The 27039-nt window shown below is 42.8% G+C and overlaps 3 protein-coding genes across 5 annotated transcripts in view; 1 reads left to right on the top strand and 2 right to left on the bottom strand.

Annotated features, from left to right (window-relative positions):
* Positions 1-2779, bottom strand: part of rab5if (RAB5 interacting factor) — a 3592-nt gene extending 813 nt beyond the window's left edge. The window contains exons 1-3 of the mRNA XM_061257772.1: positions 2394-2779; positions 1649-1752; positions 913-1042 (exon numbers count right to left, since the gene is read on the bottom strand). Of these exons, the coding sequence (XP_061113756.1) occupies positions 913-1042; positions 1649-1752; positions 2394-2501 (342 nt within the window). The 5' untranslated portion in view covers positions 2502-2779. The remainder of the gene's footprint in view (positions 1-912; positions 1043-1648; positions 1753-2393) is intronic.
* The window catches only part of zhx3b (zinc fingers and homeoboxes 3b), a 20786-nt gene extending 1705 nt beyond the window's left edge, over positions 1-19081 (top strand). Inside the window, exons 1-3 of one of the 3 annotated variants that reach the window (XM_061257769.1) lie at positions 6901-6967; positions 14580-17833; positions 18404-19081. In XM_061257769.1, coding sequence (XP_061113753.1) covers positions 14767-17833; positions 18404-18414 — 3078 coding nt within the window. In that variant the 5' untranslated portion in view covers positions 6901-6967; positions 14580-14766 and the 3' untranslated portion in view covers positions 18415-19081. The other 2 variants (XM_061257767.1, XM_061257768.1) reach the window with 2 other exon arrangements.
* Positions 19082-19083: 2 nt separating this feature from the next.
* Positions 19084-27039, bottom strand: part of plcg1 (phospholipase C, gamma 1) — a 30843-nt gene continuing 22887 nt past the window's right edge. The window contains exons 25-33 of the mRNA XM_061257773.1: positions 26828-26991; positions 26548-26644; positions 26116-26340; positions 25553-25701; positions 24630-24744; positions 24188-24349; positions 23833-23921; positions 23100-23350; positions 19084-22820 (exon numbers count right to left, since the gene is read on the bottom strand). Coding sequence (XP_061113757.1) covers positions 22778-22820; positions 23100-23350; positions 23833-23921; positions 24188-24349; positions 24630-24744; positions 25553-25701; positions 26116-26340; positions 26548-26644; positions 26828-26991 — 1295 coding nt within the window. The 3' untranslated portion in view covers positions 19084-22777. The remainder of the gene's footprint in view (positions 22821-23099; positions 23351-23832; positions 23922-24187; positions 24350-24629; positions 24745-25552; positions 25702-26115; positions 26341-26547; positions 26645-26827; positions 26992-27039) is intronic.

Raw genomic sequence — 27039 nt, forward strand, 5'->3', positions numbered from 1 at the left:
CGATACCCGTATTGCATCCCCTTATTAACATAACACAACAGGAGGTGCCTTAAAGTATCAAATTTTATAGCATTTCATAACAATATCATTACTAAGTCAATTGTGCAGAAGTATTCAAATTGAAAAGAGAATATAAACTTCATTATTTAATATTACTTCATTTTGAGAAGTAATTTATGTTCTTGTTAACTTTAATTTAGAAAGTAATCCTTTGGGTTCTTTTCCTATCAGTCTATCAAACACAAACCCTCTTACGACATTACTTTTTTTTTTTTGTCACTACACCATTTTTGTCATAAGCAAATTCTTCAAGGACCAAAATTTTGTATGGCAGAGAAAGGTACAACAATATTCCCTTAAATGAATGTGCACTGCAAATGACTTGCCAATCCAGTCATTACTTTGAGATATTTGGCCTGATGGTGGCGCTAGAGGAAAGGTCATGGACCCAAAAGCAATTGTTTTCTTTGGAACATGAATGAAGGACAGACAAACCGACAGACGGACATCATTACATAACAAACTCCTTGGAGGCAACAACATCACATGATATAAGGATACTGCACTGTATGACAAAGGTTGGCACAACACAATTGCAGTCATTATCATAGAATTTCAGAGGAATGTGAATCACTGATTTGTCAGAATATCAGTGCAGTGAATTATATAAATGAACAAAATTGTAATAATTTTAGAATGGACCTAGAAGATTTTTTATGAACGAACACCATTAAATGCATAACACGTTTTGGTGGTCAAAACTTGAAATTGTACCTACAGATTGTGTTACAACTTTCTATAATTGGTGTGCCCAAATTATTTCAAAACTGTCCCAGCTCTAGTTAAATCATTCTTATCAATTAGCTCTATTGAAGTAGCAATGTAACAGTACTATAAAGGAAGTACATGTACCAGGAATAAAGCGAAGGAGGTCATGAAGCCTTCTTTGGTGAGCTCCCATGTCCCTCCATATTCCTCTTCATCCACCTGTTGGAAACTGCTGAAGTAGACATACAGGAGACCAGCATTGATGATGCAGAATCTGGTGGAACAAAGACCATGTTAATCACTCTTTCATACCAGACTTTCACATCTTATACATGTTGATTAAATATATTCTCATTGGCACAAACATACCTGATGCTCAATGGTACCAGAGCAGTGTACAGTGTGGGAATAAGTCCTCTACCCTTACATTACAATATCAAAAATTGGATTCATACACAGACAGTGATTGCATTACCCACATCTATCACATCACATTCATTCTTTTTTTATGTTATCGTTATTATTATTCATTTTCAGTGAGGTTAGCTGTGTGGAGCACTCAAATGTAGTTGCACATTTACAAGTAGTTATCTTTTCAGTGCTCCAATTTTCCCTGTGTAGGAAAATGTTTTATTCGGCTCATTAGAAAATGCAGCAATCAAAAGACAATGCAACCAAATAAGGCATACACTGTGTGGAAAAGCATGCTTATGAAGGACACTAAAAAACAAAACACTACACAATCAAAAGTAAGCGCATCTACTACTACTACTACTACTAGAAAAAGGAAATTTGTGTGTAGATTAATTCAAGATTCATATTCATGATCTTCTTGCTGTTCATCTCAGAGCAAGTGTTCACATCAAAGGATGATACTTACATGGCTATTCCCAAAAATCCTTTCAATGGTGCAATTCCCCAGATTACTCCAAGCACAACAGCAATGATTTGCCGAAACCAGTAAATAACATCTAAAAATTCATCCTGCAAGAAGAAAAAATAACAAAAACGGGAAATGGTGGTTTTCATATACATTTCACTTGCACTGGAGAAAATGGAAAGAAACCTAGCTATGCCACAAATCAGCTGTGCCCAAATCAGTGGTGGTCCAAAACTCCATAATATAAAATCGTATATTAAATTTTAATTACTTGTATACTGCATGACAATAAAACGGTTTTACAAATTATATAATCGAGTCTGTAGCGCGGGGGTTTAAAAATGTCATGTCTTATAATGGACTGGGGCAATACTATTGATAGGCCAAAAGATAGATTTAAATAATGTCTTTCGCTTCATTCATTTCTTTACAACATCAGACTCCAAACCTAGAATAGCTTAATGGACAACACAGAGCGTCCAGACATCAAGGTATACATCAGAAAACGTCCCCAGCTAGTTCACCACACGGGGTTTGTGAGGAAAATCCTGTTGCCTGATCCTCCAGATTCCCCAGATTAAATCTGTCGGTATCCCCAACGTGATTTAGGTACAGTAGCTAGCCAGTTAATCCTCATTGAACTGATAGGCTAACTCAGCTAACTAAAGCCACGTTACGCGTTCATATGTATTGTGGGTGAATCCGATAAGCTTTTTAATAATAAATGTCCAGAATAAATACGAACCTTCTCTTCCCATACGGCGTTACTATTGAACACTTTACTCCATGTGGACAGTTTTACGGCCCCATTGGCCAAATGAACTTCTTCTTTCTTTTTTGAGCTGCTCGTCATTCTCCGCGACGACAATCGAATCTAAGACACGTTTGTGAAATACTTCTCTATAAAAATGAACAAAAACTTAAATCCTTCAGATCACAAGTGTTCACCCCTCTGTGACAAAATTGCTCTTGCTCCGTCTCGTTTCTTTCTACTGGTTCAATTAATTGCCTCCACTCAAAACCACTCGAAAAGTAATTTCGTGAAATACTAGCACTGCTGACTCTACAGATTGATGTCGGACAGTGTACAGTGTCGACGCATGTGCAACCTAGTTTGACCTCATACTAAAAGCCAATAAGACGCTGCGACGTTCAAGCGTTAAACCAATCTCAGCACTATGATGCTTTGGGGGGTCACAGAAATAAAACAGCGACATCTACAGTTGGAGTACTCCGACGATAACCCGATTACCCCGTACCTCACCGGTCATTACTGGCTGGGTGTTGAAACTTGCGGATCCCCATGCTCAGATTTTATTTTGCGTTCTTTATTGTACTTTATTGTTCTGTATTGTACTATTATCATGTGTGGTGTTGATGGTACAGAGCAAAACAGGTCTTGCTTACAGAAAGACAAATAGATGATAGACTATGATTACAATCTCAGACATAAAGGTACTAAAAGTGCTGAAAAAGATACAAATGCTTGCCGCTGGGACAGTCCCCTATAGATACATACAATTGTACCCCTAGCCAGCAATATACAATTAATTAGTTTTTTTCTTGTACCCGAATAGAAAAATACTGTACTTCCAGGGAACGTTTCATTGATCATTGAAGAACAAAAATGTACCTCTACTGTTACTATTTCTGAGAGTGTACCAAATGTTTGGCATTTATCCAAATGCTGTACAATTGATGCTTCTCATTCACCCATTCATACACACTCACTCACACACCAACAGAGATTAGCTGCCATTCAAGGCACCAACCAGCCAATCGAGAACATTTGGGGGTTAGGTGTCTTGCTCAGGGACACTTCGACACACCCAGGGTTGAATCGAACCGGTGACCCTCCAACTGCCAGACGACTGCTCTTACCGCCTGAGCCAATGTCGCCCCTGTGACATTGTTGCCCCTGTGACATTGGCTCTGTTTGTAATCGAACAATTCCCACATGGTCAAAGCACAGACTCAGAGCTTTTATTAAAGTGTATTTTAATACATTTTGGTTTCACCAAGTAGTAAATACAGCACTTTTTATATGTAGTCCCCCATTTCAATTTTTGAGACAAATTAAGATAATGTTAAATTTTTTTTGCATTTGAATGGATCTGTCTGGGAACTGTGGGGTGGGGCTAGATTCAGCTGTAAATTATGCTGATACAGTATAGAACACATTTGTTAGCTAAATGGGTTTAAGTCATCAAGGGTCCAAATGATGGGACTCTGATCCCATCTGCGCTTTGATCACGTGTGAATTTTTTTATTACAAATAGAGAAAATAAAATATTAAATCACAAAAAAAACGAAAAAGACAAGGTGATTCCAAACTTTTGAATGGTAGTGTTTTTCTGAAAATCTAATTTTAGATTTAATATTTAATAGTTAAATATTCGCTGGCATTACTGTCTTGAGATTGGCTTAATTTTTTGTCAAATAAGGTGGTGGTGAGAATCAAGTTAACGTGGAGCAGAGTAGATAGGCCACATTTTCAAAATTCTACCAGACAGTCACAATCCTCGGACAAAATTATAACTGCAATTATTGGCAGAGAGCTACACTCCCAAGCAAATAAAACACACAGAGAGACAGTAATGGTCTGTTTATATCATACACAGACCCTGGAATATACAGGAGCAGTGATAAGCATATACTTCAAAAAAACATTTTTGTATTTATGAACATGGAAGGAACTGTTTGCTCACTGTAACAATTGTAAAAATGAGGAAAATGCAATAATTAAGATCTCTCTCCCTCTCATTGTGTAAAGTTGCAAGATTTGAAGAAGAAACGGAAATGCAGTTAATGCTGAAATATTTAATAATGTTTATTATAGAAAGATAATTAGAATCCGATCATTACAAATCCTGTTTGTAATGAATACCTAAAAACAACGTCATCCTGCCCAAAGGAATCACTTTAACTATCTGTAACAATTATTCTGTCCTCTTCCAGAATTAAGGAACCTAGCTCTTTGTTAATGAATGATAAAGATAATATTAATGATAAAGTGTAGGATCCAAATGTGTCATTTTCTGAAGCATCATACACTGCATATCTGCTAGTAAGTATTTCTAAAGGGCGGCAAAGAGGTCCTGGGTTCGAATCCCGGTCAGCCGGGGCCTCTCTGTGTGGAGTTTGCATGTTCTCCCCATGTTCACGTGGGTTTCCTCCCACCAAAGACATGCAGGTTAGGCTGATTGGAGAGTCTAAATTGCCCGTAGGTATGAGTGTGTGAGTGAATGGTGTGTGTGCCCTGCGATGGACTGGCGACCTGTCCAGGGTGTATTCCTGCCTTTCGCCCAATGTATGCTGGGATAGGCTCCAGCCCCCCTGGTCAGGATAGGCGGGTTAAGTGGATGGATGGATGGATGGATGGATTAATCAACAGGATCCTTAAAAGGTGTGGGCGCATGGCTATAAAAACAAACTATTTGGGAGATAATGAAGAATTCAAAAACAGAGCAATTGATAACCAAACATGCATTGTGGAAACCATAAACTGTATAATAATCATGGTAACACATTTAAGGCACACCTATGTGTTCCTGACAACCTCATTAGGAGCCTATTGCTTCCTCTCAGGCCTGAATTAGATCAATTTAAACTTTTCTGACCTATTTTCATGCAGTTTCTTGCAATATAGCACAAAAAGCACATAGTGAACATATACTGTTCATGGCAAGCATAGCCATTCTGACATACTGTGGCTGAAGATGGTAAATAATCCCAGTAAACAAGAAAAGCATCCAATTAAGAAAAATAACAGATTGTTAAAATTCTGGTGTTGCAATTGTGTTTGGAACAAAAAGCAGTGTAAACAGCCGCCCACCTAGGACTGAAGTTGCAGACCCTTGATATACAGTACAGTATGCCATCTTTCTTGTGCATGAACTATACATGCAGTACAAACTCTGTATATATATATATATATATATATATATATACTATACATATTCATATTGTTAATATTGCATGTATAGTTCATGCACAAGAAAGCTGAAAAAAGGTTAGAGTTGATTCCAGGCATTTCATTTGCATATTTGCTTTTGGAGTCTGTTGCTGTTGTTGTCTCTAAACATGAGCACTTAGCAACAGATCAAGAAAACTCTCCAGGATGTGGGCATAGAAGTGTCAAAGTTAAAATAAAGAGAAGATCACACCACACCTTAGAGGGTTCACTGCATGATGCAAAGCACTGATAAGCCTCAAGAACAGAACAGGCAGTTAAAATTATATTTAACTGTGGAGAGCTGGTACAAACTCAGATGGGCAGATGAGTTGAATATTACCCTGTACCAAAGTGATGGAAAAAGGAAAGTGTGGATAAATGAAGGAACTACTCATGATCTAAAGCACCCCGCCCCCATCTTTGGTGAAGGTAGTGTTATGTCTTGGGCATGTGTGGCTGCCACTGGAACTGACTCATTTGTTTGTGGATGACATGCCTGCTGGAATGAAGTGTACAGAAATATCTGCTCTGAACCAACCAAATGCCTCAAAACTCATTTAACCTAAGGCATTTAACCTTGCAGCAGGACAAAAGCAACCAAGGACCAAAGGCTAAAAGGTGGAATATTTTTGACTGGCTAAGTCAATCACAAAACTTAAATCCAATTGAACATAATGTTTTTCATTTGCTGACAAGACTGAAGGTAAACATTCCTGAACTGAAGATGCCTGTAGTACAGGCCTGGCAGAACATCACCAGGGAAGATACAGTGTCTAGTAATACATATGTTACTTACTATACCTTATTTAAGATTATGCTAATTTGCCCAATTATTTATGGTCCCTTAAAGTGGGGTAGTCTATATATAACAAAAGGCTGTAATTCCTACATGGATCATCCAATGCAGATATAGTACCCACAAATGAAGGCTGACAGCTGACAAATATCGTTTCATTGTCCAAATATTTACAGGCCCATATGCCTATACAGTAAATACATAAATGTTGCTGTTCAGGGGGGGGGACATAGTGTCTTATAAACAAACAAAATAAAGACTATTTCTTTTACAGAAGGGTGTAATATTGAGATTGCAGCATTGTTCCAGCCAAGTAGATGGACCAATTAATGTAATTGTCTAGCAGGCTATGCAAAACAATAGCACCATGCTTCTTTTCACTGCAATATGGCACGGGCAACCTCACCGTTTACTTTTCAGGAACGTAATAATGACTTTGGGGTCTATTCTATTTCTCCTGCCGAAAAACAAACTTTACCCTCTTGAGTCAGAACATACATACACACCTCTCGCAGATGAGAGGGCTTTGCTGGTGGGTGACGCTTTTGATCACGTGTTCTTATCCTGGGTACGTACGTCGTATTTTCTTTTCCCGTCTCTTTCTGGCCGCCGGATCGATTCGAAATAAACAAGACCAGTGAGCCTATTCTAGCTTGTCGCTGTGGACACTGTCGGGTCTTGTGCTTGATTGTACCCAAAGCAGTCCGAGGGAGAGGGTCCTCCCCCTCATCGCAACTGGTATTTACGGGAGCCCAATCGTATATTATTTATTTATTTATATGTCTAGCCACATATTTATTGTTTAAATTTCCTTTTTCCTGGAGCAACTGCAAGGTAAGTTAATTTATGTTGCCAAATACGGAGTTTTACCTTCACAAAGTTGTGTTAGCTTGCTAAGAGGTTTTGCTCCAAGGTGCAAGGCAGTGCATCTAGCGTAGCTACATGGAGTCGCCTGAGTAAAATGGCGACAGTAAGAGGGGGGGGGGGGGCAGGCGAGAGTCTATTTTTTGGGAGACATAGCCCCCCCTTGGGATATGTAGCTAGTCCATCATGCCAAGATTGCTGCTAACTAGCTAGGTAGTCCCGTCGCTAACTCCACGAGTAATCGAAACTTCAGCAGTAAAGCGCAGGCTTGATAACGTTTGGAAACTACATTTCGACAGTCATCTGTCATATTTCCGATGCGCATTCACATTGAATCTTCTGTAGTTTGTGATTAATGCTGGTGTATCACCTGACACAAAGGTACCTTAACATTACCAGTTTCTTATAACATCCCATTATATCTGTGCTGTCAGCTTGCTGAGAATTGACGTTAGCTATAACGGTATAAATAGTTATTTTTTTGACACTGGAAATATTATAATTTGATAACTTTGGAATCTGGACCATTAACGCATTAACTTTAACTTAGTCCCTGTCGTAACTTAACTAAAACGACAACGTGTAACTTAGCTAGTCTAACTTGTGCGTATGGTGAATATCATATGATCTATTTTTTATTACATTCATAACGTTATATAGTGTTTACTATTTAGTTTCCCATTGTGTTCAAAAGGGGCGTGTTTTTTTTTTTTTTTTTGAGGTAGCTATAAACTGTATGAATAGCTTCCTAATACCTTGTCTAGTGTGAACTATGTAGCTGTTACTAGCAATAAGGTTATATGGAACTATCTAGCTATAAATCTGAAGTAGGAAGTTAAATGTTTGCAGCTTAGGCCCATCTCTAAAGGTCGAGCTGATGTTATGCTACAAAAATCAAATTATTTTGAGATGTTTCAGATTCTGAGCTGTGGCCTTTTTTTCCAATTTCAATTAATTGCTGTGATCCTCTAGATTAGTTTATAGTTCAGCTTTTATTTAACATTTTTTGTTTCCCCTCACATTTTCACTGTTTTGAAAATCTTTCTTGTGCCTAAAGCTTGTTTGATCTCTACATAAGCACCCCAGCCATACATCAACCAGTTTGTTATGTAATGAAACTTCACCCACATTTCAGTGCTCCCTCCCGTTTTTAAAACGGAAGGCAAGTGATTTTGGGGTGCACTGCACTTTGTACACAGTACTAGTTTGTGACTCCCCTCCTGTGCAGTAGTGCTGCTGCAATGCCACTGTCTGCCTTTTCGTAGGCAGGTGAAAAAAGTGTCTCTCAGCCCATTCAGAGATTGAAACTTTGGCCTTCCTCGGTTCCTCACTTTGCCTCTTTACAAACAGTCGCATTAATAGCACTTTATCAGTGGATAAAGGGTTATTTCAAATATTGATGGTGATGATCACTGCAATTTTTAGAGTCAGTTGTACTATGTTTATGCTGATGTAGTTATCTCTCAATGTTATGATACTGCATTGCTTGGCTATGCTGTCCTTTGGATGGCAGTTCATATAATCCTCTTCTTTCCCTATTGTACAATGATAACAGTATAAAGCCAAAGATCTAGGCTAATATTTCCTCAAAGCAGTGTACCTAACAGCAGTATGGAGAGCAGAACTTAAAACAAAATATTTTAATAATAACTTTGCATGATGAGGGTTCATTTTCATTTATTTTTCAGTCTTCTTCATGTGTGCTGGACCTTTATTGGTTACTCACCATGTATCAGACAACCCTAATGAAGGCAATGCAATGGCAATTTAATTACAAAAGATTTTTATAGAACAGATTAAGGAGAGAGTCCCTCTGTTGCAAGCCAAAAGGGTTTGGTCTGCAAGAGCCGACATTGTGGCTCCTCGTTGGTTCGGAGACTGTGATGTCAGCCATTTTAGGTTGGACAGCACAGTGCTACGCCATTTTTTTCTTTTGAACAATGTTAACACTTGAAGTGCTGGCTACAGAATTATGGCATCCCTCTCTCCAAAAACAGCATAGAGCTCAAGCATATTTGCCTTTAATACAATGCATTAATTTTTTAAAAATGTAAGCTATTGGCCTAGATAAGTTACAGGCCGAGACATTTATCTTGAACAAAGAATATAGAACACAAAATCAGTGCTTGGAAAGGCGGACTATTCGAAAGATGGAGAGTATCAGTGTCTTCTGTAGGGCAGAGGTCTGTCCTGTGCTCCAGAAGGTGGCCATTCTGTACAGGCAGAACTTGTTTACACCAATTACCAAGTGAAAGAGAGAACAGTCCGTCTCCCCAGTGAACCAAGCCAGTCAGTCACACAAATAGAACACGCAGGGCTGGGCTCTGGGCAGCCGGAAAGAGAAGGCCGATCACTCACAAGCTCGCTCCCACTGTCAGCCACACCTAAGGGACACGTACAGCACGCGAACCCACCAGACCAACACTCGAACACGGAGTCGTCATTCCCAGCGGACCGTGGAAAAGCAAAGCTGCAAGAGTCAGGAAACCTGTCGGTGTAGTCGACTTTTGCACATATGGGTGTGAGTGTGTGGTGTTCGGGGGGGGTGTGGAAGTGGGGTTGGGGGCGGTAGTTGCCATGGAAACCGTAACACGCCAGTGCTGACACTAACCCGTCTCCCAGCGGGCCAGGACAAACTTACTCAGGGAAGGGAGAGAGAGAAAAGGGCTCCATGCTGCACCAAGAATGCTGTGCAGATGCTCAGAACGACAGACCAACAGACAGACCGGGAGTACAGTGCATGGTATTCAAACTGCATCGCTGAAAAAACCTGAGGTCTCAGCATTTTCAGAATTAGTCATGAAGGCAAATTGCTTCTCTGTAGCATTCAGCTGCTATAATTGACACACAACGCATGCTTGTACATGCATAGAGGCATAAAGAACATGATGATATGTTTTTGAGTTCACTGCCAGGACAAGACATACTCATAAGATTTTCCATCCAGAAGGATTTATTAAAGTAGTCATATTCAAAACAACATAGGCCTATGTGGAGGTTGCTTACATAGTTTTTGTTGTTCTTGCAAAACATCTGTATTGCTTGCAGGTATTTCCCAATTTGTATGTCATTCCTTTATTAAAGATGTAATATTCAGACTTAAGACCCTCAGCTACAATGCCCGGATCCCTTACCCCTGATCGGCTGTCAGTGCTGTTGACTGAATACAAGGAGTGAGTGAATTGGCAGGAGCTAGAAAATGAACACCTGTGGTAATGTTATAAAATGAATACCATTTTCTAACATGACTGGAGCTGTAGCCTTTCCCTGGCTGTCCATTTGAAGTTCAGTTCAGAGTGGAACATTCCAGAGGCTTTTGAGAGAGCTGAGGAGGAGAGGATGTTGTGATTGTGTGCAGTGTGTGGGGGGGGTGGCTATTAGGGTAGAACATTCCTTGCTGATACACCTCGCTGCTTCCCCTGGAACTACACCAATGCCCCCCCCCCCTCCCAGAATGCTCTTGCCCAACCCCCCAGACTTTTCCCCCTTCCCACGGGCTCAGAAATGTGTGATGGTTGGTACACGCCACCCTCCCCAAAACCTTTTGTGCTAGCCACTAGAAACGGTGCGCTATAACATGCCTTCCACACCAATGGGCAATTTTATAAAATAAAACCTAGTCGCATTACTGTACTGTCAGTAGGGTCTACTTCACTGTCCCTGATACTGCCACGTGCCCTTCTGCTTTCTATGCCGTCATCCAGCCTGCTCTCCTGTTCAGCTCCTTGCCTATTTTTTCCAGTTCAAGGTATCTGCTGGTAGCCTCACAGACAAATCCTTTGACCTGTACCAAAATCACAACAATGTGCCAGTCTTGGCTGTTGTAAACTTCACAGCTGATCTTTGTTTTCAGAGTCTTACCCTGGCCTTTAGGGCAGCTCTCCCTACAATAGAACATTGTGTTCCCTAGACTGAGGCAGACTCTCACTCTGTCCCTAACAACCCTTCATACATCTATTAATGATCTCCTAGTATGATAAATGTATGTATTTTCATTGTATTTATGAGAATGAAAAGAAGACTCTGTGAGATGCTGAAAATCAATAGTGTCTCATATTTTAAAAAGGTTTTGCATCCCTTTGGTAAAAGCTGTCGGCAATAGTGGATATCGGTTCAAGTGCAGTTTGCAGTCTTGAGTCTGAGCAATATCAGTAGTCACCGTGAGCCACCTAGTTAGAGTGTATTTAAATTAGCTAGCCCTGTGCATCAGTCTGGGGTGATGATGAGTTTGAATCTGCAGGGTGTCCTGACTGGTCTTTATTCTAATCATGTCGCACTTGCAGTGTCCTAATTAATGTGCAACCTAATTTTACTTCCTGGCTTCATTTAACTGTTGTTATTCAAAGCCATTCCCACAGCTGGTGGGTTGACCATTTGTGTAGGTCTGTTGCTAGATAAACACTCATGTAGGTTCACATGGATCTGTTTGGGAAATTCACAGACCTGTCACAATATTTTGACTCCTGGTTTAATGAGTTTGAAACCTAGTACATGCTCACTAGATAATTGAGTGTTTTGGGTTTCTGTATGGGATCGCTTGAGTTTGTTATTGAAGTTCCAGATTCTGATTCTAACCCCAGATTTGAAATAAAGTAATTGTCACTGTAGAAGGGTCCAAGGTATCAAATGAACCTCAAACCATCATGCTGTTGTCAGATATGCTGCAGGGTTTTTTCTCCAGAATAATTTTTCCATTGGGTTCAGTATTATTCAATTATTCAGGAGAAACAACCCTTGAAGTGATCCATCCATATCTACAGCATATATGGCGGCAGCATGATCGTTTGAGGCTCATTTGATACTTTGGATCCTTGATGACTGAAAGCCATTTAGGCAAAAAATGTGTTCTATTCTGCATCAACATAATTTACAGCTGAATCTAGTTTTTTTCCACTTGTTTCGGGTTTTTGTTGCCATTTTAAAGCGTATGAGATCATTTTAGCTGAGCATCCTATAACAATGTTTGGAACGGCCCATTTTACTTAGCAATTCAGAAGGAAATATATTTCATAACAATGTGTGAAACATTTGCTTCCCTTCTGCCTTAATAAAGGACAATTAATGACACCTGTTTTTTCACAGAATTAATTAAACTCCACACTGCTATTATTGTGCACGCGCCTTTCAATGAATCAGTCAATTACTCAGAACAAGCAGCGTGCATGTCATGACAGTTGGGTCTGTTGTTTTTCTTGAACACAACTGTAGGCCTGTTTGCTATGTATCATTCATAGTGCTTACAAAACTGTATGAAATCAGTTGGCTTTTCGCTTAAAGGCCTTTTGTTCATCCGTGAGTTTTGTGTTAAGGAGGATGGGAGGAATGGGTGGCCTGTAGGCTTGTACTCTCTGACCGCAAAAAGCTAACCTGTGTGGACCTTTACCCCTTTCCCGTCAACGGCTCTCTGCGGGTTAACGGCAGGCTGATTAAATTTACCATGACCTTTCTGGTAGAGTGAATGCGTGCATTGGATGTGTCCAGCTGGGATTAGAGAGTAAGATGGCGCTGACCTAGATCTTTGCCAGGAAGGCAGACTTGAGGCAAGACTTTAAAGCGTCTTCTTGGTGACCCAGGACCACTCTTATGTTAATGCTGGCGGTGGAGTGCAAAATTAAGGATAGCTGTGAGAGGGTGATCCCATGATTGAGTCCTCTTCTAGCAGTCATCTCAACGAAGATAAAAAAACGACATTAAAAATTCATGGTGAGCCATGTTAGGCAAATATGTCACGTAGTGAAGCAGAGATCATTAAATGACCGTTTAAGTAACAGCCCCTTTTCTAATGGATATTTCCATTGTTCATTGAGATAATTGGCTTTCACTCTGCCCTCTGAAAAGTACTGGAAGATTCTTTGATGTGAAAAAACCTACAGAAGGCGGTGGGCTGGAGCAGACATCACCCTGGCAGGCGGAAATTCTGACTCAGAGCTTGGACATTTTGTTCAGTCACTGACATATCATGACATTTTAGCTTGGTTAAAAAGCAAAGGCACAGTCACATTCCTGAACCCGTATTAAAGTGTAAAGTTGGGTAAACTGGGTATAGTGGAATGTACTTTCATTTACAATACTGTGGTTGTGGTTATCCGTTTCGCTTACTCTTATTAATTTGCCTTGTGAAATTCCACTTCTGTAGTGTAACAAAACATAAACCGGTCCTCAAATAAATATGACAAAACCATTATTAGATTTAGCCTACTAAATCCAAAGGAGTTCAGAATTTCAGCTTTTATTTCCTGGTATTTACACCTAGATGTATTAAACTACTTAAAATATAGCACCTTTGGTATCAGACCGTCCAATCATTAGGTGAGAAAAAGTATTAGAACTGAGAGTATTCAAAGGTACAATAGCTAAGATTTTTAAAAACTGTTACAAGACCATTTCTGATCATTGAAAAAGGCTCACTGAAATGTTGACTCACCCTCTGTCGGCACCCCCTATTTTGTATAGCTCATTGGTTGAAAATTGGTTCTAATTGCCACAGCCAATTGTGCGGGGGGGTTTCAACGTCAGCGTGTTCACAGAGAAGTTGCTGCAGTTCCTCTCTTGAACATTAGAAGTAAGAAATTACATATTGTACCTTTAAGTAAATAAAAGTAAATAACAATAACTACATCACATTCTACATTCTTCTTTTGTAATGCTTTTCCAAGCTTTTACTGCAGCCTCTTTCAGTTGATATTTGTCTTGGGGGGGGGGGGGGGTTTCCCCATGAATCTCCTCTTCAGGAGAAATGCATGCTCAATTGGGTTAAGATCTGGTGATTGACTTGCCCAGTCTAAAACCTTCCACTTTTCTCTGTTCCTCCCAATTAGTTTGGGCCCATTTCTCTGTAAGTTGGCAGACATGATTTTGGAGACTTCTGAATTCATCCTGCTGCTACCATCATGAGTCACATCATCAATAAAGATTAGTGCTGGTCCACACTTTTGCCCTTCCATCACTTTGGGGGAGGTTAATCTTGGTCTCATCAGTTAATAAAACTTTGTTCCATGACTATTGTGGCTCATCTCTGTACTTCTTCTCAAATTCTAATCTTGCCTTTCTTATAGCAAAAACAGTAATTCACCTTGCTGTTCCGATACTTTTGGAGGTGACTATATATGATTGCTGTACTAGACAACAAAACAAAATCTTACAATATAAAGTTTGAGGCCATAGATGCAAGAGGCAAATTGAGGGTGTAATATTAGTAGGTATGGCTGATAATCCACTTGAAACTACAGATGAAAGCTTTCATTTACTGCAAATAATTGTTTCAGAAATATGTATGTAGAATTGACTATCACCCTTTTCCCTCTTTACCCCTATAGGTGCCTTTTTCTGCTTTTTACCACCACCCAAAGTGTGGACCCAGCTGCAAAGATCACCAAAGTTCATGTAGCTACACCACCTGTTACCCATGGCTGGTGCTTGATGGAAACCTGAGTGCACAACATCAGACTGCATTAAACATCTTAGCCTTTTGCCATTTCACATTCATCTGTGTCTTTCAAAGCCATGGCCAGCAAGAGAAAATCCACCACCCCCTGCATGATCCCACTGAAATCCATGCATGTGCAAGAGGAGGTGGAGCCAGAGGGTGATCCACCAGACTGTTTGTCACATCCAGGCAAGGACAGTAGCTCCCTCTCTGGGGAAGAGACATGTGAACAGGGCACCCAGGAGGTAATTGACCCCTCCAGGCCAGATGGGGACAATGCACTTGAGGAATTAGGCACTTACATCTGCCGACCATGCGGTTTTGAATCCCAAGACTTAAATCTCTTCCTGGACCATGTCTACAGTGGACACGCTGACTTCCGGGCTGAACCCAGCTTCCATTGCGTGGACTGCGGGGTTTCCACTCAAAAGTTTGAAGGACTGGCGCTACACAATGCCCGAGCTCACCCCAGTTCAGCAGCCACCACTCTGCAAGTAAGGAGGCGAGACCGGAGGCTCACAGTGGAGCAGAGCTTGGTTTTTGGCGAGGGGTCAAAGGAATCTGAAATCTCCATCACCAAGACTCCCATCATGAAGATGCTCAAGGGTAAGTCTGAACTCAAGAGAATTGTTGTGTCCCATACAGCAGATGAGCAGAGCCTGGACTCTGTTGCCAACAAGGAGGCGGAGAAGAAAGACATGCCTACAGTGACGCATGTGCCCACCATTGTCCACAACGGAGGACCCAGTAAGGTGACTGTCCCCTCAGCCATACAGATTGTGAATAGCTCAGGAACACTGCCTGTGCTGAAGACCGGAATCACGCAGGTGGTGTCCATGGTGCAGAACCGGACTATTCATCAGCAAGCCCCCATCTCAGCCTCCACATCAACCTCCACCAGCAACTCTAGGAACCTACCAAAGGTGATGATCCCCCTGAGCAGCATCCCAACCTACAACGCTGCCATGGACACCAACAGCTTCCTCAAGACCTCCTTCAGCAAGTTTCCGTACCCCACCAAGGCCGAGCTCTGCTATCTCACCGTGGTCACCAAATACCCGGAGGAGCAGATCAAGATCTGGTTTACAGCACAGCGGCTCAAGCAGGGAATCAGCTGGTCGCCAGAGGAGATTGAGGACGCCCGCAGAAAGATGTTCAACACCATCATACAGACTGCTCCCCCCACGCCGCAGCAGCAGCGCCACAGTCACCACACCTCCTCCCAGCACACCTTCACGGTCCTACCGGCCTCCCTGGGCCCCAGCGGCATCCCACAAATACTGCAGGGTAGCCTGATGGGCCAGGGAGGGGTGATCGTCACCCAACCAGTGATGGCCAACGGGATCCAAGTCAGCAGTGCCCCCGTTGCCTTGGCGGTCACCCCAAAACCCCAAGCAGCAACTAAGCCTCTGATGCAAGCCAGGCCCGCCGCTGCTCTGGTTGCCGACAAGGGCCTTAGCATGGTTGTGGGCACGGTTGGAAGCAGTAGCAGTGGCAGCACTGTCATTACCAGCAACATTGCCAGCAGTGTCATTACTAGTAATAGCATCAGTAGAAACACCAGTGTTATTAGCATTACCGGAAGCAGTAGCAGTAACAACTACAACAACAACAGTAAAAGTAATACCAGCAGCAATAATAACAGCAGCACCAGCAGTACAAGCATCAGTACCAGTAGTACCAGCAGTACAAACAACAATAGCAGCAACAGTAGTAACAACAGCATCAGCAAGGTGACAGACTTGCAGCCACCAGCCCTCAGTGTTAGCCACAGCTCTCGCACACTCCCCAGTAGTTTCTTGGACCCTAGTTTCTACAAGAACAAGAAATCACAGGAGCAGCTGAGTGCCCTCAAGCAGAGCTTCATCCGTTGCCAGTTCCCCGGGCAGGAGGAGGTGGAGAGGCTCACTAAGATCACTGGACTTACTGTGCGTGAAGTGCGTAAGTGGTTCAGCGACCGGCGCTACCACTACCGCAACCTTAAGGGTTCGCGCTCTGGTGTAGGAGGCCTATTCAGCGGGAACTCTTTGCTGGACCTTGCTGACAGCCCTAGCTCCTCCGAAAGCCCCAAAGCCAATCAGTCTGCACAAAGCCCTCCACGGCAACAGCAGCAGCAAATGTCTCCATCTACCCCAACCCGCCGAGCTCCACGGCAACAGACCCCCGATTTCACAGCCATCCGTTACAAGGAACGAGACCCCCAGCAGGTGCGTGCTCTAGAGGCCAGCTTTGGCCAGGACCCCTCGCCCTCAGAGGAAGAGGTGGGCCGGCTGCGTGCCGAGACAAAAATGACCCGACGTGAGATCGACGGCTGGTTTTCAGAGCGCCGGAAGAAGGCAGCAGCTGAGAAAAAGAAAGAGGAGGCGGAGAGGGCAGAGGAAGACAATCTCACTGAGCAGGATGCCGAGGCGAAATGCGGCATGGAGGATTCTCCACAGACATCCTCACAGCAACACGTCAAGGAAGAGAAACACAAGGACGAGGCATCCTGCTCCACACCCAAAGTCAACCCCATAAAAATTAACCTGAAGATGCTCAAGGTGACAGAGTCCAGTGGGGCTGAACCTGAGAGTGCCCAGGCAGCAAAGGTGGAGAGCCAAACGACTCCACCGCCATCCACCTCCTCCAGTGATGGAAAGAACTTGCCCGACCCATTTCATCTGCTCAAGCAGTTTTTTGTGCGAGCCCGCTGGCCCAACAGCGCCCAGCATGACGATCTTTCTGCCAGAAGCGGGCTACCGCGAGCAGAGGTGGTGCGCTGGTTTGGCGATGCCCGCTACAGCCACAAGAACGGGCAGCTCAAGTGGCTGGAGAGCTACCAGCAGATGGCAGAGGAGAGGAAGGACCGAGAGAAGGCTGAAAGCACCGTGCTGAAGGATCACTTGTCTCTGCATGGGAAACTGGAGGAGGAGCACGTGAAGGGGCTGGTGGAGTTGAGCGGGCTCAGCGAGGAGCAGGTCCGCCGCTGGTTCGCCACACAGGGGCCCTCGCTGCTGGAGAGCGAGGTGGCAGCGACAGCAGAGCCAGTACTGCAGGACCAAAGGGCTGTGAAGGAGCAGCAGAACAAAGCAACCGCTGATGCTGCGGTCTTGATTAATGACACTGCACTGGCCACCAATTCCCAGTCTGTGAATCCCAAGCAAGGTGAGTCTTCAGCTGTGTTGAGTGTTTTTAGGAGAGTGCGTGCGAGTATGAAAGAATGGCTCACCCTTTATGACAATTTCACAATGTTCAGGATACAATTTATTTAGGTTGGTGGTATGGTCATTGTGTCAGTGCCTGCCATTATCTCAAGCAGAAAATTTAGGCTGAGATGGTAATGATGGTCTCAGACCTTAACACATTCACTGTATCAATGAAAATGGCTAAAATCTTAAAAGTGCATCAAAGAGCACCGTCTGCCAAGTAATAATACTAAAGAGTTTGTGCCACTTTTTGTTTTTTTATTGCCTGTGAGACTGTGAGAGCATGCTGTAGAAAACAGACATTATGCACAGCATGTCCAGACAGGCACCGTTGTGCATTCATTGTGCCAGCACCATTCTAGAAGGAGTTTGATCCAGTCTGGGGTATTTTACATTGCTGGATTAAATTTGAAATTGTCCACAATTCAGATGGGAAATGGAGGGGGGGTGATCACCTCTGGAATTATCCCAAGAGGTGCCGTCACAGTACAGATTGTTCTGTGGAAATAATGTAATGTGTGCATTTCAGGTACAGATTGAAGAGTAGGCGGTGCCCCAAGGATGAGACCTGTGGTTAGAAGATAGCCTTTTTGGGAGCTTTCAAAATGACAGCAGACAACTGTATTGCTGGAGACCGTAAATAATCCCAACCCCCCTCTGAAGTCTCTTTGTGAAAGAGTACCAGAGTTCCCCTGTCTGGGCGATTGAGACACTCCTCCCCCCATCCACATGGCTGTCCGGCCACTGAGAGACTGACTGCTTCATGGGGAGAGGGACGGGCAAGAGCACTGGCCAACATGGAGCGCACAAATGGGATGGATATTGACCAAGTCAATCCAATGAAGAGGATCATGACACTGCAGAAAGAACCATTCGTCAGGAAGATGGAGTGCATGACAGAAACAAGAGCAAAGGGGTTTCATTCATGACTGAAAAGTATGTCTAGGACATGTTTACTGTATTTTAAATTTTTAGCAACCAGTACTTCAGCACAGCTGTATTCTTATCTTGGATTCTGGAACTTAACGTAAAAAAAGAAAGAAAAGAAATAGGTAAGCTTTACCGGATTTGAAATTTACCAAGGCTTGTTTCCATTTTTACGGATCACACTATTTGCAGAATAAAACATGAACCGAATGAGTGTTTTTCTACTACGTCTCCATAATCGACCAATTGCACAGTTGAAAATAAACTGGACAAAAACATAGCAATTGTTGAATAAGTACTTTAATTTTCAGGCTTGAATATGTATCATATGAAAGGGAAAATTAAAATTTATACTTGTAACATTTTCCCCCCCATAGCTTAGGCACATTACAGAAAGGCTTTGTTTGTAAATAGAATGTCAGTAACCAAAAAAAAAACAAAAAACATTTGAACAGGAAATCTCAGTCGTATGTACAGAGGCACAAGAAAGATAGACAGGTCAGCGACGGCAGAGTTGGGGAAAAGCCTGTTTCCGTTCACATGCACTAACTCCTACATCACAGACAGACATGTATTCAACCAAAGGAGTGCATGACAGGAAGCCAGGGCTGGCATGGGGAGGTGGGTCCGCCTCCCCGCTGCCCGCACACAGAATGGAATGTTTGGACAGCGGTAGGAAGTCTGAAAGAGGGTCAAATACATAAGGCGTCTTCTGAACATAGTGTAACAAGCCTGTGGGTTTCTCATGTATCCCAGTCTGAGTGTAGTTTTCATTATTCAGTCCACTCTACGCAGGTCAATGGACCAAGTAAAGCAAAACAATCTGGGTTTTTATTTGCTGTAAAATCAAAACTGGCATGATGGGATGGCAAAAAGATATCTTTTTTTTTTTTTTTTTTTATTCCCCCAAAGAGGGGGATTTTAACAGCCCACAAACTGGTTTTCACTAAACCGAAACCATATGGCTTTCATGGAAATTCAGTTGTAATAGCTGACACATTTTTATTTGTAGTTACTAGTCCAGTGCAGCTCAGCTACCCAGTTTACATATTACTATACAAATGTTTAAAGCTGTATGGCTGACTTTCAAACATTTTGCCTTCTCCACACCCCCAACATTTCTTCTCGTCTTTAGTACGAGAGCAGTAATCTCCACAGATTGATTGTTCCTCTGGCAGAATGTTTCTTCTGGGTCTCTCACTAGTAAAATCAAACACTTAAAATACAATAAGAGTCTTGAAACAACAATCCCATTCCATTCCACACTGTGGAGATGGGGAATGCAGATTTCAGGTTGCTGCATAAGACGTGACACTCCACTGACAGATTAATGAAAAATTATTTTTTAAAACACAATAAGTCAGCATAAGAGCAAACACTGTTCCTTTACAGAATGGCTGATCTTGATGCAAATTCCAGGGGCTACATGCATGATATGGTGACATCTGCTGGCAGAAGGTTGTTACTGCAATATACTGCAACTTGAACCCCACCCCAGGGTGGCTTTCCTTGTGCAGCATATGAAATGTGAACACAAATCATCCACTGCCATCAAGTATATCATTGCATAACATTTTTTTTTTAAATGCACACTTTGCCACAGATACAGGGACAAATGCAAAGATTGATGGTGGTCCCTTTTATTAAATAATCCTATTTGCAATATTAAAGGAATAGCTTGCTTTCTAGAGTTTAAAAAAATATTTCAGTTTTAGTTTGCTTTTCATGAGCCTGGATAGTTTTGTGGGCTGAAGGACATTTTACATATTAGCAGAAGTTCCTGCAGCCTTTCCGCTTTACAATGGTTGGTATTGGGACATTTACAGGTGCCGTGGTTTAAATTTTATAAAGTCACTACATGTAAATCCAAATCAGCTTGTACAGTGAGATCAAATTCACAGCAACACAATTATATTGCATTTATTCGCAATTCCAAGCAAGATTATCCATTTTGTTTTCTTTGCTTGAATGTAGCAGTCTCAGGTTGCTTATTCCATTGAATTAGGTAATTACCTTGGTACAACCTCTGGAGGCATACTGTTCCTGTTCTTTGGAGTTACTTTAAGTGTATTTTACTCTAAACCACAAATCTGTAACCCCATGTAAAGCCTGCAGGTAATCTGAAAATTCTGTATCTAAAATATTCTTCATAACACTTGAGAACAGTCTGGCTTAAATGAAAACATACAATAAAGCCGGAATATATATTTTACTGTACAACGTGAACCATCCCTTTCGGAACAAATTGCCTTTACTTATAGCTCAATAAAACACTTTGCTCAGCTTGGTACTCATTTTTAGCATACTGTGTGTGACTGAAGACAGCCAAATCATTCTGCACAAACTGCATAGAATGACTAGGGTGTCAGTCTTAAAACAGTCGCATATTGTCAAAAATAAAAAGCCCTCAACAAGCTAAATGTTAAAAACAAAATAAAAAGGCATACTCCAAGGCACCTACGAGCAACATGTGGAACACAATGTCACAGCTAAAATTGTGTCCCTTCACAATCTTTTTTCTGAACAGCTAAAAAAATATTCCCCCTCAAGCATAGACTTCATATTCCAAAGTCAAAAATCAAGTGGTAATAAAATGGCTTTGGCTATCACTGGGGTAACGTACATAGAAGATTGTAGAAGGTTGGACAACAAGGACATATTTGCATTTTTATCATGATCCAGTTCTCCTCAAGAGAAAAAGGGACAGCATGACAAAGGGCAGAAAGGTACACACGCACACACACACACACACAGCAGTTAGTCTTGGAAATTAAACGCATGAAGCACTGCACTATGATTGAGAACTGTTGATTATGTTCAAAATGTAGAAACTGAAAAAGAGCAGGCTCTTTGACTCAATGTAGCGCTGTTCAAATGCCCACAACACCAGCGCTTGGCCTATAGCGTGCTCGCAGTCTGAAATCTGGGCTCTTTCAGTAAAATCAGTCAATATTGTCCACAAAGTGAATAACGTTAAAGTACGAGACAAGGTAGTTTGCATGTACAAACACGCAATTCTCAGTTCACATCTCTTTAAACTAATACGGTATTTACGCAAGTCTCCTGTTTTTTCTATTCTATATTCTTCCGTCTTTGTTGAGCAGTTCAACAGCCTTTAATATGAACTGATTTGATTAACCAAATGCAGTATCTTGTAAATGGATCATTTACAACTGGAACTGTATGCCTTATTGTTTTTTTTCCTCTACTTTACCTTTCAAATCACCCTGGGCATCTACCAGGCGTGCAAGAGTACAGTAACCGGTCAGTCAACCATGCATCTGACTCGTTGAAGAATTAAAAACAATGTGAGATGATGTGCCTGCTTGTTCCAATGGTTGCTGCTTAAAGACAGACAGAGCTTTCTTCCCCATGTCTTGTCACGATTGTTATATTGCAGCCTGACTCTGTCAGTGGTCAGCGTTGGCTCAGACTGAATGCTCATCTCAAAATGCCCGCATGTAAATTAAAAATAAAAATCACATTGTGAAAGTTTAAATTGAAGTTTAAATAAAAAACATGAAAAACAAGCTCTTTGAGAGCAGGTCAGCTGTTGCTGTTGCCGTTCAATGGCAGACAGCAAGCTGGAATAAATATATTTATATATTTATTATATATATATATATATATATATATGTATATATGAGCTGGAAAAAGGGAAAAAATAACCTGGAATCCGTGTCAAACTGATGCCAAAACAACCTGAAGAATCCTGCTGTGGTTGTGTCTGTGGCACAGTGCTCGCTCACAACAACTCAGATGAAAGGCTGTACTTCTTTTTTTAAAGTTTCCGTGACCGATGGCTTTCCCCCACCCACACTCCCTCTAGCGCAGTTTTCTGGGGAGGCCAAGGAGAGAGTAGAGGAAGAGCTGCCTGAAATGTAGGCCAAAGCGGTGACGTTTCCATAGAAACAGCTTTCACAGCAGTCAGTGACATCATCACTACAAGAGGACCTCGATTTGGGCCTTGTTCGGTCTACACCCGGTTCTCACCGCCAACTCTGGTCCTGCGAATTAACCTAGAGGGGAACAAAACAAGCTCAGGTATCACTGCTCCAGCTACACTCTCCTACAAGCACTGTGTATGCCTCTCAAATGTTTCAACAGAGGCATCCTGGGAAGGAAATTCAGTACACACCAGTCGTATTAATATTTTGTCGTATTAATAAATATGTGGTGACAAATTCAACATTGACGCAGTTCATTTTACCAGAACAAAACACAAATCACCATACTTGAAAGCTACTCAAGGGGACCCAGATACGCAGCCACGCACAAGCACTGACGGCTGGACCCACCTTCTGTTCTGAGGATCGACCGAGTCCAGGAGCGTCTCCTGGGAGACCCGGAAGTCATCCAGGGGCGACTGGTAACGTGCTTCGAAGGAACCCTCGCGCCCACGGTAGCCCATGGCCTGGGCCGGGGAAGCGGGGAGGGAGGAGACCGAGCCGGTGGAGGAGGTGGAGCCTGTGTCCCCCAGCCTGTCCCTGCCCACGTGGGCCGCCACAGACGCAGCCAGAGGAGGACTCAGCACCTCCCCGTTCTCCAGCTGTGTGAGAGAAGGGCAATGTGAGAGCGCGCTCCACACGACCACCACCAAAATGAACACAGACAAACAGGCTACTACAAATCTGGAGTAGTTTACTGTTATGAGTGGTCCTCATTCAAAACCACATTGACCTCAACAGTATGTGATCAACAGCACCAGTGGTTCATTTAAATGTAGTCATTTAATGTAACTGTAGACTTGTACTGCTATTGAAGCAATATGACTGAAGTTGCTTTAAGCCTCAGAAGTCACACACCATTTCACTTCTAGGTGGAAAAAACAAAAACATCACTTGGGTCAGTAATAATAAATGTTTTTTTTTTTTTTAGCACTAAAAATACAGCACTATTAGGCGACAGCCTTATGTCAGTGGGGGCCCAATGAGAGGTGATGACTCCAGCTAAAGCATAATATATAGTGGCCAGAACTTGATAGATCCAGATTTCAGGATGGGATATAGGGATAGGAGTCATGTCACCTACCCTGCCACTGAGGATGTCCATGTGCACCAGTAGGGAAGCCAGCTCCAGGTCCTCATTGTAGCTGTTCTTCAATGGGACAGACCTGTAGCCTGTACAGACAACCATGGACTTAATTACATTTATATATGCAATATACTGAGGATGTATTTTAAATTATATTTTAAAGGGAATCCAAGTAACTTTACTCAAGTTAGTGTGCATTTCTCAGTTGAAAAGTATAGACATGCACTTAACTTTAAAACGTTTATTGCCAATGTTATTTGACCGGAGAATGACGGGGTCAGTGGCTTGTCTGTACTGCCGCACTAGAACCTGCTCCTAAGCAAGTGCTCCTTGGGCAGGGCCAAGTCAGTACCTGTCTTGAGGCCGGCGACAGGGAAGGTGGCCTGGGCCAGGAAGTTCTGATCGTTGAACATGTCAATCTCATACACTACAAATCGCAGGAAGGCAAACTCCGAGTTGCAGACAGTGAAGAGGAAGGGCTTCCTTGGCCATATGGGGTTCAGACCGTTGTCAGCTGAATGGAAAGGTAGAAAAAGTAGAGGAATATAGAGAGAAAAAATTATTTTTACATATATAAATTGAAAAAATGATTTTCTGGGCCCAAAAATATTTAGCTACAATTAACTTAAATGTGTAATAAAAAAAAGATAAAGATTTTACATTCAATGTTCTAGACCACTCTGACAACCTCATCCTGTTTCCATAACAGTCCAGTGGACAGAAAGGAGCCCTTAGATGCTACATAGTGAATATCTTGGAAACCACAGGACCCAGGAGGAAAGGTCTTCCCTCACCTTCAGAGTCTGTCTTCTGCTTGGCATTGTCATACTCCGCCCCACACACCTCCACCTCGATCAGCGGGCACACGATGCCACGCCCGTGTTTGGGCAGGTGGCGAGCCCCCAGCACCTGCACCCAAGTACAGAGACACCACATTCAGAAGCTTGGCCTGAATCACTGAATCCTGAAGAGGCCTAGCCTGGCACACACAGGTAATTCACACTGCAAAGCTACACCCGAGTTACATATTCTTCTCCAAGTTTAAACACTGAACACTGTAGGATCCTATCCTCTCTAACTTCAGGTGAAAATAGTGTAGAACATAGTAGAGAGGAGGAGAGTAGTGTGGAATTGTGAGGAGGAAGTGTGAATTTCAGGAGAATTAATGTTAAGAATTGAATATGAATTTTGACTGAAGGGAGTAGTGTGTAGCTTTAATTAGCACAAAGATGACCGAGACCGAGAGAAAGAGGAAGAGAGTCAGGGTTAACTCTGAGCAAAGGCGTCACAACATTGTGGAATACGAGGTCAAACTGCGAAGAGCTGTGGGAAGCAAGGCACAGGGCAGAGTAAAGGAGTGTGCCAAAGTTGTAAACATTACTGTAAATGTACTGCAAGCACTTTGACACCGCTGCCATGACCACAGCCGCCCACAGCCAGTCGAGTGTGAGTAAGGAGCATCACATTTCTATAGAAGGCTGGGGGACATTCAGTAAGGCAAAAGCCTGTTCTGGAATAAATATGTTGATAAATATGTTCTTATGTTGATAGAATTCTGATGTTCAAGATTTCATGTTTTATTTACAATTCAGCAGGTTTTTGGCTTTAGCCATCACCTTTGACAGAAGAGATAATGGTAGATCCCAACAGTTTCTGGTGGTTGATGCACAATTATGTGGCAGTTGGGCGGTGGAAGTGAGGGAGACAGCGAGAGTACCTCTATCTGCAGGGTGATGGGCTCCAGGCCCCGTAGAGAGTGTCGGTCAAAGGGGTCAAAGTTCTCATCTCTCATGATGGCAGGTTGCAGCACATATCCGCTCCGGCCATTCAGCATGAACAGAGCCTGGTTCATCTGCATGGGCTTATCTGGAGGGAGAGGAACAGAGAGCAAGCGATATGTCAGAACGAGAGTGAAAACATACATCGAGTGAATGCATACATTTGTGCGTGCATGTGCAGAGGAAACGGACAATGCTTAATACAGAACAATGCTCCACCATCACATAAAACATTCAACCTCAGGTGTACGTGCACTCAACACAAAATTAATAGACCGGTGATGGTGTCATGTGAAAAGCCCGGTGACTTGCTATGTGTGACCTTTTACCATTTTCTTTTCATTTCCAAATACTTGCCTGTACAATGAATTTCATGATATCCATACATGTTAGAAGACACACCAAACTGGGTTAGGTTTTCAAGAACACGCAGTTTAAAAGCTTAGCGATGTGGAAGGGATCCAGCACACTGAGCATCCTCCATGCTCCCCTCCTCGCTCACCTGCAGTCTGGAAGTTGAGTGCCACCAGCTGGCTGCCGCACAGCCACATGGGCAGGGGGTCGTAGTTGGAGGAGTCGAGCCGCTGGCCTTTGGGGTAGATCCGGGACAGCTGCAGGCGGTTGTACTGCAGGAACTTCTTGCCCTTGATCTTGTTGACGTACTTCTCCGCTTTGGTTTCGGGGAAGGAGGACATGTCCCGGTAGCAGGCACGCTCCGTCCCAATCTCTGTCAGGGAGAGGGCAAGCAGTGCCATTAGATGCCACTTCCTGTACAGGTCGCCCAGGTGACATTCACAAGTATGAATCTGCATGAGTCTGAATTTATTCTGATCTCACGCTGCCATTGTTTAATTTCTGATGGCGTATGGATGTGGGCTCAGAGTATTGACCTAAAGACAGAGCGTTTTAGGAAGAACAATCAAAACAGCCTTACTGTCCTCATCAAAAGGCACAGGCCGGCAATAGATGACCAGATCAGACAGTTCCAGGGCGATCTTCTTCCTCCTCTCCATCATCTTCCCCTCTTCCAGCTATCAGAGAGAACATGTATTTGTAGATTACTACATACACAGAGACCACCATACACAGTCACAACAGCAGGCTTTGTGTAATACACAGAATGACACCATCTTTCCGGGTCTTTCCTAGCACTGTGCCCAGAACTCTTGCCCTGTGCTTTGCCTCCTGGGCATCCGTGCATGCCAATGACTGACCTTGGCTTCCGAGGTCATGGTGACCTCTCGGATCTTCAGCACCCAGACCTTGAGCTCCTCCTGCGTGTTTGCGGCAATGTCCAGGACCTGGGGGGCTCGAGGAGAGGCCGCAGTGTACAGGGAGAAGACGTGGGGCCGGCTGCCCTTCCCATCCTGCCTCACCACTTTTGAGAGGAGGGAATGTTTCCAAAAAAATAAAGGAGGGAAAAGCA

The sequence above is a fragment of the Conger conger genome, chromosome 10, assembly GCF_963514075.1.
Source record: "Conger conger chromosome 10, fConCon1.1, whole genome shotgun sequence".
NCBI classification, from domain to species: Eukaryota; Metazoa; Chordata; class Actinopteri; order Anguilliformes; family Congridae; genus Conger; species Conger conger.